Source organism: Vicia villosa, unplaced genomic scaffold, assembly GCF_029867415.1.
Source record: "Vicia villosa cultivar HV-30 ecotype Madison, WI unplaced genomic scaffold, Vvil1.0 ctg.001262F_1_1, whole genome shotgun sequence".
Classification (NCBI taxonomy): Eukaryota; Viridiplantae; Streptophyta; class Magnoliopsida; order Fabales; family Fabaceae; genus Vicia; species Vicia villosa.
Genome location: NW_026705552.1, coordinates 510576 through 524768, shown reverse-complemented (window position 1 = coordinate 524768; position 14193 = coordinate 510576). Strand labels below are relative to the sequence as shown.

The window sequence follows — 14193 nt, the reverse complement described above, 5'->3', positions numbered from 1 at the left end:
ACATTTCTCACCCGGTGGATATACACCCATTTTTTATTAAAAACAATGGGTGTAAATTTAATAAAAAATGGGTGTAAATTAACATTTTTGTACTAGTTATTGTAAAAGCAGTCAATGTCTTGTGGGAATTAAAAGTTTCGTCTAACATTTCTCATTTTGGGTGGAGGTTTATACTAAACCGATTAATCTCGATAAAAGACCAGTTGATTTATCGTGGAGTAGTGGTGGACACTAGCAGCGTTTTTTTATTTATTTGAATATTGATTATATTGCTCAACTTTTCGGGCGTTGTGTGTTCTTGATTGGTATTTGGAACAAAGAGTATGATTGGATCGGTAATGGACTTGAATGTCGGTGTTGGAATTAATGGCATTCTTTCATCATTCCGAGAAAGTCAAGGTTAAGTCAGAGAGGATTACCGTCGTTGTTATTTGGCTTGCAACTGTCTGGTCTTTATGGTTGATGCGCAATGGGGTCATTTTTAGAGGAGCCTTGTTTAGTTTTGAAGAGTGTTTGTCATCGTTAATGTTCCTGTCATGGACATGGATGAATTCTTCTTGTAATTCTGTCAATAGTGGCAATTTCTAGGTTTGGGATACCCTACCTCTTCCAAAAAGTTGTCAACTTAAACATTTCCAAAATCAATAGGAGGAGACCTTAAATATGGCATTCAGAAAGATTGTAATGGATTGTTTGATCTGATTTACAGATATTAAAGATGACAAGAGTTTGATGTTAAAGTTGATAATAGGTCTATATTACTATAACATTTATCAGATAGAAAGAAAGTGCATACAATATACATAGTCTCAACCGGGTGGACTATTTTTTTCAATGATATTGGTATTAGTGTCCCTACAAAATTTAACATTGTTCTACTAATTTTACATATAATTGATGATGGCGTACGTTTGACCTATTTCCCATAATCCTGTTGTATTTATGTCATTTAAATTGACGTGTGTGTTACTTAAATTGACCTGTTAGTGATCAAAATCCACTTCTATTTAACTAGTTTTAAAACTCTTGTTTTTCAAACTCGACTATTTTTATTCAATTACCTTTAATTTGACTTCTTATTATTTCTTACTAATAAATTAAATGTTTTAAATTGTAAATAAGATATTTTTAGTGGCAAACTTATATACATCACAACATGAAAAAATAAAAACTAAAAAAAATGTTGACGTCACTATGGAAGGCTTAGAGACCAAAACATGCCAGTTTATGATAACAAAAATCATGATACATTCTCTCTTCTTAAGGAAAACAAACTAGTTAAATGTTGTTAGGAAAATCTTCAAGTCAATATTCACTACAACAAATAACGTTTTCATGAAGAAGTTTCTACGTTATTCCAAGGCGCACCACACACACACACACACACACACACACACACACATATATATATATATATATATATATATATATATATATATATATATATATATATATATATATATATATATATATATATAACAACTTGTTACCTCTGTTTTTATAAAACCCGAGGTGATATACCATTCATGACATGTTTCAAAGTCTCAGCTAATACACTTGATGTTTTTATTTGTTAACAACTATAAATTAAATGATTTAAGTCTTCGGTTTCTTTGATAAACCGAAGGATAATATAATCAGATTTTTCTATAAAAAAACTCGAACAGATTTTACTCTAATATTATCTTATTTGTAGCCGCCCCACTGTCGAATGCATTATTTTTTTACGATGGATAGCAAAACTCAAAATAATATTCTTCTATCTTGAACAAAATATTTTTCCAGCTTTTGCAATACATCTCAAACAATGGTGTTGTTGTTGTAGTTATTGTTCAAGGTTTTGAAAAGTATAATTTATTCCTAAAATTCTTTACTTAAAAGTTGTTAGGAAACTCCTAAAGCCTGTATTAGTTCTCACACATGATAAGTATTAACTACTAAAAAAAAAGTTATTTATGGGTGAATATGGAATATAAATTCCTCACTAATTGGGAGAGATTTTGTGAAGAAAAACTGTATACTCGATAAAATTAACAAAGCTATTTGAGACAAAATTATTCAGTCACCAAAAATCTATAATAAAGTCGCTCTGAGATTTGAGATGAATTTTATTCTTTCTAATCTTTATATCAAAAAGTTATTTCTAAAACATGCTAGATATATTAGTATTCTATGAGAGAAGTATTCAAACTCTTACTTTTTTTTTTAATGTAAAAAAGTGAAACTAAATTATTTTTCTTACATTGTAGATTAAAATTTTTATTAAAATTATACTTAATATTTTTCACAAAATTGGTATTGAAAATCCTTAAACTTCCATACGAATATGAAGGTTCCACAAGTAACTCAAAGAAAGAACAAGAGTGCCAACGATTTTTCTAAGAAAGTACTTTCAAGAAGTAAAAATTATGTCACAAATTTTCTTGACAAATAAACTTATTTTGGATCTTTCATGTAATCGCCACAACTAAATGTCAAACCAAATACTTACTAGCCCTTCCCTTAAAATTACCGCCAAGGTAGCTAGAACTCTCAAATAGGAAATTAAAATCAACGACTTTCACCAATTCATACTCAAGCAACCTAAAATTTTTATATCAAGGACCAACCGCTAATTAGCATTTAAAAAAATGGAATATTAAGCTCTTGGAATGGAAATGGTCTTTTTTGCGGGAATATTGCTCACTCCAATTACTCTTTTTACGAATTTAGCAAGGAACAGTTGTTTTTTCTCTCGTAATTGTAATCTTCTTTTTTGTCGAGATTTCACGTTTTCCATTCTAATCGGGTTGGAGAACCCTTAGTTTTCCCATATATATATATATATATATATATATATATATATATATATATATATATATATATATATATATATATATATATATATATATATATATATATATATTGCTTATGAAAAAAAAGCATTTAAAAAATGGTGGCTATGTTGAAAGTATATTGGAGTACTTTTAGTTTATCGTTTCCACAGGGATTGGTGCGGTATCACCGCCGTTCTATAGTTTATGTTGTTTTGAGTTAAAGTTACTTTGGATTTAGTTTTTCGGAATGTTTGTCGAATATTTTCATTCATTCTTGGAATTACTGTTTAGCTTTCTAAGTTAAGAGAGTTATGTAATTTTCATACTTGGAATATCTTACCGCTCATTTGCTTCGAGTAGTAAGGGCTTTCCGTTTTATTTGTGTGGGTGTATCCATTATACCCCCTTGGTTAATATCATTGCTTATTTAAAAAAACAATTAGTTTAGTTAAATTGTGTGAATTATACGATTGGGGAATAATCGCTGGAGTATTGTAAAATTTCTTTATAATAAATATGATATTTTATACTACTATAAGTCTATATTCAGAAAAATATTTGTTGAATCATTTAACAAGAAAATTTCTTATTTTGTGATGTTATATTTTACTATTTGGGATCTTTCTCTCACCACCTTTGCCTTTTTGATGCTACGAAAAGTTTATGCTGTCACTTTTTTTAGTTTAAGCTCAATCTTGTTTTTAATGTGTGATTATTTTTTGTTTATTTTCTTGCATCGGCCGCTACAAAAATGAAAAAAATAACGTTTATTATATCTTGGTTTATCTATTAGCATACTAATGATTTTATCTTTAGAAACGGAATTTTGGTTGTTTTTTATTTACTTAATTAACATTAGTTTGATAATTTAGATGTATTTTTGATTAAAAAAATCAACGGGATATATTTATGGCCTTGTGTCCAACCATTTTAAAAGTCAAAGTCAAAGATTAAATTGAGCTTTATTAAAATTTTAAAGAATTACATTTATCATGATAAAAATTTAATGATTTAAATCCGACTTAAAGAGCTTCTTATTAGGCGTAATAATTATCATTTTAAATTTTTTTCAATTTTTCATATTAGTCTCATATTGAATTGCAATTTTTCAATTTTTTTAACTTTTTCTTCTAGGCATAATATGGATCGAAAAAAACGTAGTAGAAAATTTTTCGAGAGGCTTACTATATATACCAGATAACTTTTAATATTTCTTTGAAGAATTTTAAAATGGAATGAAAAAAAAAATGAAAATTCTCAAATATAACTATTCATCATGTAATTTTTTGGTTAAATTGTGTGAATTGTACCAGTTACCTATCATAACGGTTATCTTAAACAATCGTTGTCATAAATGTAGGGTCATGGGTTCGATACCCAGCAGCAACCAAAATCTAAACGCTTTTAAAAATTACATAAACATGAGATTGCTTATTTTTTCCTTGCCTCTCATTAATCATATACAACAATTCAAATAGATTTTTAAGATAATAATCTGAAAAATTAAATTAGTCTTGAAAAACAACTTAAACGATCCAATGTTTTTTGATTTTCATGCATATTGTAATTCATGATTTCCTTATTAACCCATAGAATTTGATTCAATCCCAAATTCTTCAAAGTAATGTTGATGAATGAATGTCTACCGAGTCTTTCACACAAAATTTGATTTTCTTTACTTTTCTAGTTTATTTTTTAAACCACAAGATTTGTGTGAAAGACTCAAACTAACATCCAATTATCAATATTGTTTTGAAGAATATATGACATTGAATCAAATTCTATTGGCTAAAGAGAAAATTATTATTTACAAGATAATTGCAATTAAAAAAAAACATTGGATTGTCAAAAAAAGTTTCAAGAATAATTTAATTTTTTTTTATTAACTTAAAAATCTATTTAAATGAATGCACATTCAATGAGTGGTTAGTGAAACAAGCAATCACTTATGATATAACAAATTCACTAATAAAAACATCAAATAATTCAGATAGATTGGGAGAACTTGATAACTAACCTTTCATGTAAGCTATGAAGAGTTGAAAAGATGTGTTTTTTATGGAAATATTATATGAGAGACTAATATAATATTTTCACATCGAACACGAGTTCACAACTGTCTTAGATCCATGTTCAATGATAAATATTTCTAGTTGCACCACAGATAACATACAACATCAACAACATACAAATAAACACCTATAATTCAAAATAAAAAATTGTGAGTGAATAACCTTATAAATTATAACTTACAGTTAATTATGAATGAAGAATAAAAACTACTTGTTATTTTTTCCATATTCCTTCTTGATGTTCCTTATATGAAGTAGACACAAGAATCTACACATAGAAGATAAAAAAAGAGATAAGAGAGAATCTAGTAAAAACATAAACAAATGTTTGGAGAAACAGTAACAAAAAGAATCTACTCATGGTCTTCCAGATAGTCAAAGTCAAAGTCAGATTCTTGATGTATAGTCTTAAAGGTAGATTTCTTCTTATAAAAATAGATAAACGTAAACATTCAGATCACATTACATCTAAAATGGATAAACGTAAACAGTATAAGGCAGAAAAGAGGTATTTTAAGAAGGAGATTACCAAGTTGATGAAGAAACAAGCAAAGGAAGAGAATCAAAAGTCTGAGGAAGCTTCAAAAGTTCTGAAGTTTGAAGGAGTAGGCACATCTGCTAATGCCTCCAAAGTGGAAGAAGAGAGAGATAAAGAAAAAAAATTTCTAATGTAGGCACATATGCTGAGGATCCAAAATGTAATTAATTCCTTTTTAGTGAATAAAAGAATTTCCTTCTCTTAGTGTCTGTTGCCATTTACTTCCTTTAACAACGCCAAAACATAAAGCATATCAAAAACCCAATAATGAATTTGTAACTACACAAAGTTATTGTCACAAAAAATAAGGTGAAGATTTTAGAAATTTAATTCGTGAAAGAAATTCGTTTAAAAAAATGAATGAAGATGGTGAATATTTAGTTATCATCGTTGCCTCGTTCACTAGGGCACCCTTGTGTGTTATGAACGAAGTAGGATGTTTGTTATGTTTATTTTAAGTGAAAAAAAATTTCACAACGGTTGCAAGAAACAACTGTAATAAAATATGGAACTAATAACCACAGGTGAATGAAACAATCGTGGTTGTTATACATTTAATTTTTAAATAACAAAAAATTTTAAGGGTCGTGCGCTTATTTTTATTGAAAAAATTTAAAAAGGTTGATGCTGGGATTCTATGTTTGTCACTCAATTTCTATTATCATAGTTAGATTTAAAAAACGTGATGAAATGTTTCTTCATAAAATAAAAATAAAAATAATGCGCGTAAAAAATAAAATATTACTATGTTATATAAATGGTTGTGGTAATACATCTTCACCGTAGGTATGTTTTCTAGTAATATCAACTGCCAACATGACTCCGGTTCTCTAGAACATCAAAGGCCCCAACGAATAACAACATTAAATTAACGAAAAATCATTATACAAATGATTTTTATCATTTAATTTTAGAAGACAAAATGAAAAAGTTTTTATTTCAACATCTATATGAGAAAGATAAGTCATTATTGAAAGTGGTCTTATACACTTCATGTATATGTAATTATTTATTAATATGATAATTAATAATAAATATGTGGTAAACACTATTTATTTTATAATTTCAAGCTACTATTAATTCGCATAGTTCAAGCATTGTATTTATTTAAAAAGAAATATATTAAGACAAAACAAAAATATAGTTGAAATATAGCAAGAAAATTTAACTGAAACATAGTAGAAAAGCATGGTCTTTATTTTATAAGAAATTACACGTAGCTGCTAGTAAGCAGGGTCATTATTACAAGCTAGGACCTCAAAGGCTACATGTTGAGAAAAATAATCGAGTTTTTTTTGTTTGTGTTTCTAACTGTCAATATAATCAGTGAAAGAGATTTGACATTGCAATACAGAAACTTTTGACTGAAAGAGAACTCTGGCGATTTGGGGATTTAGGGTTTCCCATTCCGCGATATCGCATTCTCAGGCGGCACGACGGCTTCGCTCACTACTCCTCTGTGGTAAGAATGGGTGTGGGACATCTCTGAACTGTTGAGATACATCTTCTCCTTGATTTCGGTTTAAATTCCTGGCCTTAGGGTCAGGGACCTTATCGAGGTGGTCGTGTAGGTCTGACGGTTTCACGAGTTGGGTCCATCCCCGTCTTCCGGTTGGTTGAGTATTGTCGGCCTGTGTTTCGGTTCTTCTGTGTTTCTGGCTCTTTTGGTTTTCCTGGTTTGCTCTCTATGCAGAAGGGAGGTTGGTCTACTGTTTCTTATGCGAATCGATTGGTAGGGAGATGGGATACTTTCCCGTTTGGCGGAAGGAATCGGAAGGACGAAAGTGGTTCCATTACTTCGATGTATGTCTCTGCATTCCCAGAAGACTACTCTGCAAAGAATTTGTTCGAACTTTTTGGATGCTCAGGTAATGTGGTAGAGGTCGCGATTTCTCCGAGGAGGAATAAGTTTGGTAAACGCTTTGGCTTTGCAAGGTTCTCTGACGTAGAAGACGGTAGAATGTTAGCAGTTCGATTGGATAATATCCTAATTGAGGGCAAGAAACTTCATGTCAATCTGCCCAGATTCAGTAGGGATGAGTGGAAGAAAAGGAGCGAGAGTAAGCAGACGGTTAAAAGGTTCGATGGAAGAGGAAATGTGCTTGGTAGAACAGGGGTATCTATGTTACGGAAAGAGGCTGGTCCTTCTTCTTACGCAGAAGTTGTTCGAGGCGCAGAAAAGGGGCAGACAGGTAAAGTGGAAGACAAAGCTGTTCTTAATTTCCAATCTAACAGTGATTTAAGGAGCAGACTCAAAAAAGCTTTTGTGGGGAAGGTTTGTATCCCGGGTTCTGCTTTCAACGTGCAGACTCACATGGAAATGGAGGGAGTTTTCGCGATCAAGGTCACACCTTTAGGTGGTAACAGCTGCTTACTTGAAGAAAGAGAGGAAGGTTTTATCAGTGAGTTAATCAAGGAGGGTGAAACATGGTGGACGACATGGTTTACGCATATTGAAAAGTGGGAGGCAGACAAGATTGACCCTTCGAGAGATGCGTGGATCAGAATTTATGGTTTACCGGCAAATGCTTGGTGCTCAGAATTTTTCGTGGCATTGGCTCAGTCTTGGGGGAGGTTTATATGTGTGGATGAATCTACAGCTAAAGGGGAGGTTTTGGATGTGGCTAGGATCATGGTGAATATTCCTATAGCGTTGGTGATTCCCGATTGTATCTCTGTCACCATCGATGGTGTTTGTTGGAAGCTTTATATTAGGGAAGACGCTGCAGGATGGTACCGTAATGTGGAGCGCAAACCGGAGGCCGTATCCTCAGAAGGAGAATCTTCCGATTCTGACTTTGTTTGGCAGGATGGAGTATCTGTCCCAGAAGCAGATGATAGTGCAGAGGAATCATCGGATAGCATTAAACAGTTTTCGGTCGAGGAACCGTCTAATGAGAAGGTTGCTCACAGTGTTGGGAGTATGACTGGTGAAGTACAGGGAGGGCCCGTTTTGCAGCTCAATGATGCTGATGGAGGTATGTTCGATTCATTTATTTCCAATGTTCGAAAATCCAAGGCTGGGGGCTGTTCTGGTAGTTATAGAGAAGGCTGCACCGGAAGGAATGAGAGGAACAATGGGGTAGATATTACCGAAGAGGCTGAACCGAGTAGTAATAGTGGGGCCGATACTGTTGTTAGAGATTCTTTTAACTGTGGTTCTGTTGAGAAAAAGGAAGGACGCACAGGAGGCAGTGGTACAGCCGAAGAGAGTATTGATGTAAACAGGATGCATAACAAGGGCCTTGGTGTAGCGGTGGGGAACTCCCAGCACCTCTTCACGGTAGGAGGTCCGGTTGAGAGTCAAAGAAATGTTGATGGGAATCTGTTCAAAGCTGAAGGAAAGAAGTTAAAATTGATAAACTTAAATTCAAGGGAGGAGGGCCACAGTAGCATAGGGAGAATTAAAAACAGGAAAAATAGTGGAAGGAGAATAAAAGGGAAGGTGATAGAGATGAAGGAGAATTATTCATATGGGAATCAATCAGAAGATTCGGACATCCGAAGAAATAATGGAAGACAATGGGAATTCTTGAAGAGGGATGTGGAAGATAGATTGTGGGCGGCTATCGTAGCTATGGGAGTGGTGGATGCCGGGGGAAACAAGTTGGTGAAAGGTAATCAAGTATGTGTCATTGAAGGAGAAGGAAGGAAGGAGCTTTTAGATAATGTGAAATGATTATTGGATCATTTAACATTAGAGGGGGAGCAAGTGCGCTCAAAAGAAGGAGAGTGAATACTATTATCAATAAAGGTAACGCGGACATTTTTCTTATTCAAGAAACAAAGTTGACTAACATGAAGGAGGAGGTTGCTCACAGTTTTTGGTGTCATCCGGAGATTGGTTTTTCATCCACCAATTCGGTGGGAAGATCGGGGGGGTTAATCACGTTGTGGAGAAAAGATAACTTGGAGGTCCTTTCGAGCTTTAGAGGAGATGGTTTTTTGGGGGTTAAGGTGAGGTGGAAAGATAATGATTACTATGTCGTGAATATTTACTCATCTTGTGACATTGTGAAGAAGAAGAGGATGTGGGCCGACTTGCTTGATTTGAAGTTGAAATTCAATGATGGAGAGTGGATTATGGGAGGCGATTTCAACTCGATCAAGAATAGAAGGGAGAGAAAAGGTAGGGTGGATAGGGTTTGTTGCAAAGAAGATGATTTGTTTGCCGATTTTATTCATTTAAGCAATTTGATGGATGTTCCGTGTAAGGGAAAAAAGTTTACGTGGTTTAGCGGTGATGGTAGATCGAAGAGCCGTATTGATAGATTTCTCTTATCTAGTACGGTGGTGAATAGGTGGGATGTGGTTGGCCAAATGATTGGAGATAGGGATATTTCGGATCATTGCCCGGTTTGGATTATGACGGATAAAAATAATTGGGGACCTAAACCGTTCAAATTCAACAATGAATGGTTCTCTAATGCTTCTTTCTTGCCTTTTGTGGAAAAGGAGTGGAAAAACTTGGTGGTCCATGGTCGAGGCGATTTTATTTTAAAGGAGAAGCTTAGACTTATCAAAGACAAAATCAAGAAGTGGAACAAGGATGTGTTCGGGAAGATTGACCTTGAGATTGAGGAAGGAGTTCACGACATCAATACCGTGGATGAGAGGTTAGATTTCGATCTTTTATCTTCTTCCACATTTGATAATGACTTGGCCCTTAGAAAGGAGGCGACGGGTAGATTTTGGAGAAACCTAAGGATTAAGGAGAACATGCTTTTGCAAAGATCTAAACTTTTGTGGCTAAAAGATGGTGATTCTAATAGTGCTTTTTTTCATAAAGTAATGAGACAAAGGAGAAGACAAAATCATTTAGGTCCGATTAATTCCACAAGAGGTGTGATGGAATCGGTGGAAGAAATTAGGGAAGAAGTGTTTTCTCATTTTGAGGAGAAGTTTGCCGATTCGGAGAGGCTTCGTCCTACTTTGGACGGTATTCACTTCAACTCCATTAGTAGAGAAGAAGCGGAGGATCTAGAGAAACCGTTCTTTGAAGGGGAGATTAAGAAGGCGGTGTGGGAGTGTGGAGGGGCGAAGAGTCCGGGTCCCGACGGATTCTCTTTTCTTTTCCTAAAGAAATGTTGGCACTTTATTAAAGAGGATGTTATATGCTTTTTCAATTGCTTCTTTCAAGGTGGTCCGATTGCTAGAGGGATTACATCTTCCTTCTTAACTCTAATTCCTAAGGTTAATAACCCGGTGGGGTTGAATGATTATAGACCCATTTGCTTGGTGGGATGTTTATACAAGGCGGTTTCAAAACTTTTGGCGGGTAGATTAAAAGTGGTGCTTAACTCAATTATTTCTCCTTCTCAAAATGCTTTTGTCCCCGGTAGACAATTATTGGATGGTGTTATTGTGGCTAACGAAGTGGTGGATCATGCGAGGAAAGAAGGTCGTAGTTGTGTCCTTTTCAAGGTGGACTTTGAAAAAGCATATGACAAGGTGGGATGGAATTTTTTGAGGTACTTGTTCAATAGGATGGGGTTTGGGGAAAAGTGGAAGAAGTGGATGGAGTTGTTGGTGTTTTCTAGCAATATGTCGGTTCTAGTCAACGGAAGTCCAACTAAAGAGTTCAAGGTTCATAAAGGATTACGTCAAGGTGATCCTCTTTCTCCTTTTCTTTTTGTTTTAGTAGCGGAAGGGCTTACGGCTATTGTAAAGAAATCCATGCTTTTGGGTGAATTCCAAAGTTATTCCTTCAATGACAATTGTAAAGTGGATATTCTCCAATTTGCGGATGACACGCTTATGGTGGGGGAAGGAAGTTGGAAACATTTGTGGGCGGTCCGAGCGGTTCTTCGGGCTTTTGAATTAGTGTCGGGCCTTGGTATCAATTATAACAAAAGTAAATTAATTGGCATTAATGTTAGTGTGCATTTTTTGGAGGCGGCTTCCAATTTTCTATCTTGTAAGGTGGAGGAGAGTAACTTTTATTTCTTGGGTATTCCTATTGGTTGTAATCCAAGAAAGGAGGCCACTTGGAAACCTCTTTTGGTTAAAATGAGGAATCGCTTGGAAGGTTGGTCGAACCGGTTTTTGAATTTGGGAGGAAGGATTACTCTTCTCAAATTGGTGCTAAGTTCGCTTTGTATATTTACTATGTCCTTTTACAAGATGCAGAAGAAAGTGGTGAGATTGTTCACTAGTGTTCAAAGTAGGTTCCTTTGGGGCAGTAGTGAAGATAAAAAAAGCATCCATTGGATAAAATGGGGGGATGTCACGTTACCAAAGAGATATGGAGGTTTAGGGGTGAGGAACTTGTATCTTTTTAATATGGCTCTTCTTAATAAATGGAGGTGGCGGATTCTTCAAGGACAAAGCACGTTGTGGTACAAAGTTTTGAAAGCTCGGTATGGCGATATTTCTTCTTTGGTGTATGGCGTGGATAGTAAGGTATTTTCGCCTCTTTTTTCCTTTTGGTGGAAAGATATTTTAAATATTAACTCTTCTTCATCTTATTCTTCTCTTGGCTTGAAAGATCCTTTTGTTGGTAGTTGCAATTTTATTATCCGTGATGGTTATAATACACCATTTTGGTATTCAAAATGGTTGGATGATTCGGTTTTGAAAGAGGTTTATCCGGATTTATTTTTAGCCTCCCGTCTTAAAAATGTTTCGGTGGCGGCCATGGGAGGGTGGGTGGAGGACGATTGGAAATGGGGGAATTTAGGACTTCCCGATTCCGTGATGGTGGATCCTTATCTTAGTGGGCTTAGGTTGTCTTTGATGAGTCGCTTGGATAATTTCAAGGGGTGGACGGTTGGTAAGGATACGGTGGTGTGGAATAGCAATTCCGAGGGGATTTTTTCGGTATCGTCTTGCTATGAGATATATGAAAAGTCTTGTATTCCTTTTGGTCCTCATCCTAAGCACATGGTTGCCTTTGATTTAGTGTGGGGTATGGATGTTCCTTGCAAAATAAAGGCGTTTGGTTGGCGTCTTTTTCACAATAGGCTTCCCATGAAGGATCTTTTGGAATTGAGAGGGATGTCTTTGTCCGTGGATGATTTAAAGTGTGTTTATCGTGGTGTATGTAAGGAGAATAGGGATCATTTATTTTTTGGTTGTTTGGTGGTGAAAAATATTTGGAAAGAGATAGTTTTTTGGGTGGGTAAAGGGGCTTTTTCGGTTGAAGAGTGCTTCTCAAATTTTATGGATTGGCACTTATTTTTTCATAGTAAATTGGGGTTGGATAGGAAGTTGGACATTATTTGGTTTGCCACAATTTGGTGCATTTGGTTGGTTAGAAATGCCGCTTGTTTTTGCAAAGAGGCGTGGAGTGTAAACAACATTGTTTGGAACATCAAGTTGTTGGCTTGGAGATGGTCTTTTTGTGGAGAAATTACTCAATCCAATTATTCTCTATACGAGTTTTGTATGAATCCGTTGTACTATCTCTCGTAATGTAATTGGTTAGTAATTTTTTCTTTTTGGCGGGGCTTCCCGTTTTCATCTCTTGTAAGCGGGTTGGAGAACCCTTAGTTCTCCCTTTTAATGATTTCTTGTCTTTTAAAAAAAAAATTACAAGCTGCTGGTAAGTAAGCATAGCCTGTACTGTAATAATATTATTCATTCATATGTCTGAGACACTGCTTATAGTTGTTTCCAAGTCTGATGCGAATGACCATGAATGAATGTTGTGTGCTACACCAGTTTTTGAAGTAGCAGAAAAACCAATCCTAACAATGTTGGGAAGCACAGTTTTCAAATCAACCGCTTGTGCAATGCTAGTGTATTCTCCATTCTCGTAAGTGACAAGAGCACTCAACTCGTTAGAAGGAGAGTCATATGTTATAGTTACTTTTGTCAATGAATCACTCACCCAATTCCATTTCTCAGTTTTGAGCGAAATTAAAGAGTTGACATCGATTCCAATATGTCTCATATAGGGATCAAAATAATTGGGATAAAGGTCAAACTCTAAACCAACAAATCGATTTATTGCATTTTTACCATCAACTACTCCTAGATATCTACTGTCTGAGTTATTGGGAATCACGGTGTCCAGGGGTGCAATGAAAAAGATCAGTCCATCAGTTGGACAAGGTTGTTCCTCCGGGGATTCTACAACGAACGAAAAGGAAGTGTTAAAGCTGGCAACTTGGCCAGTAGTATCGTTCCAAAGGGTCACAGGTGTTTTATATAAGGCACGTCCTGTGGTTGTAGCTGGAGGTGTTCTGTTTGTGAGTGCCACAAAACCACCGTCTACAAAATGGGCGTCCCCTTGAATGATTAATTCTGGATTACCATTGGTGAGTTTGTTGAAATTGAAGGAAAGTGGTTGAGCTGAGTTTATATTTGTGGCCAACAGGAAAAAGAAAACAAGAGAGAATAGTCTGTGAGTTGGAAGGTTTGTGAGATGAAAAGCCATGGTGAGTAGTGTGAAGTTATGAATGAAGATAATTGGAAGGTTTCTCACACATATATAATGTCATGGTAGGTATTGTGAAGCCCGCCATCCATTATTATAATAAACATGAAAAATATTACTTGAATCATTTAACATGCTTTATATTTTTTGTGCCACGTTCATTTCTTATTTTGAGATGCGATTGTAACTTATATATATTATATTGTACATTTAATTTGGATTATTCTTTCACCTCTTCCGTCTTTTTGGTGCTACGATCAGCTCTTACTTTATGCTCTAATATATATATATATATATATATATATATATATATATATATATATATATATATATATATATATATATTTGTTTATCCTGTAATTTAATCTTGTTTCATGTTTGATTGTG

At 34.6% G+C, this 14193-nt stretch overlaps 1 protein-coding gene across 1 annotated transcript; it reads right to left on the bottom strand.

Moving 5' to 3' along the window:
• Positions 1 to 12972: 12972 nt before the first annotated feature.
• Positions 12973 to 13812, bottom strand: LOC131634243 (non-seed lectin-like). Its single transcript, XM_058904893.1, has one exon. The coding sequence runs from the start codon at positions 13804 to 13806 to the stop codon at positions 13009 to 13011; it is 798 nt and encodes a 265-aa protein (XP_058760876.1). The 5' UTR covers positions 13807 to 13812; the 3' UTR covers positions 12973 to 13008.
• Positions 13813 to 14193: the final 381 nt, after the last annotated feature.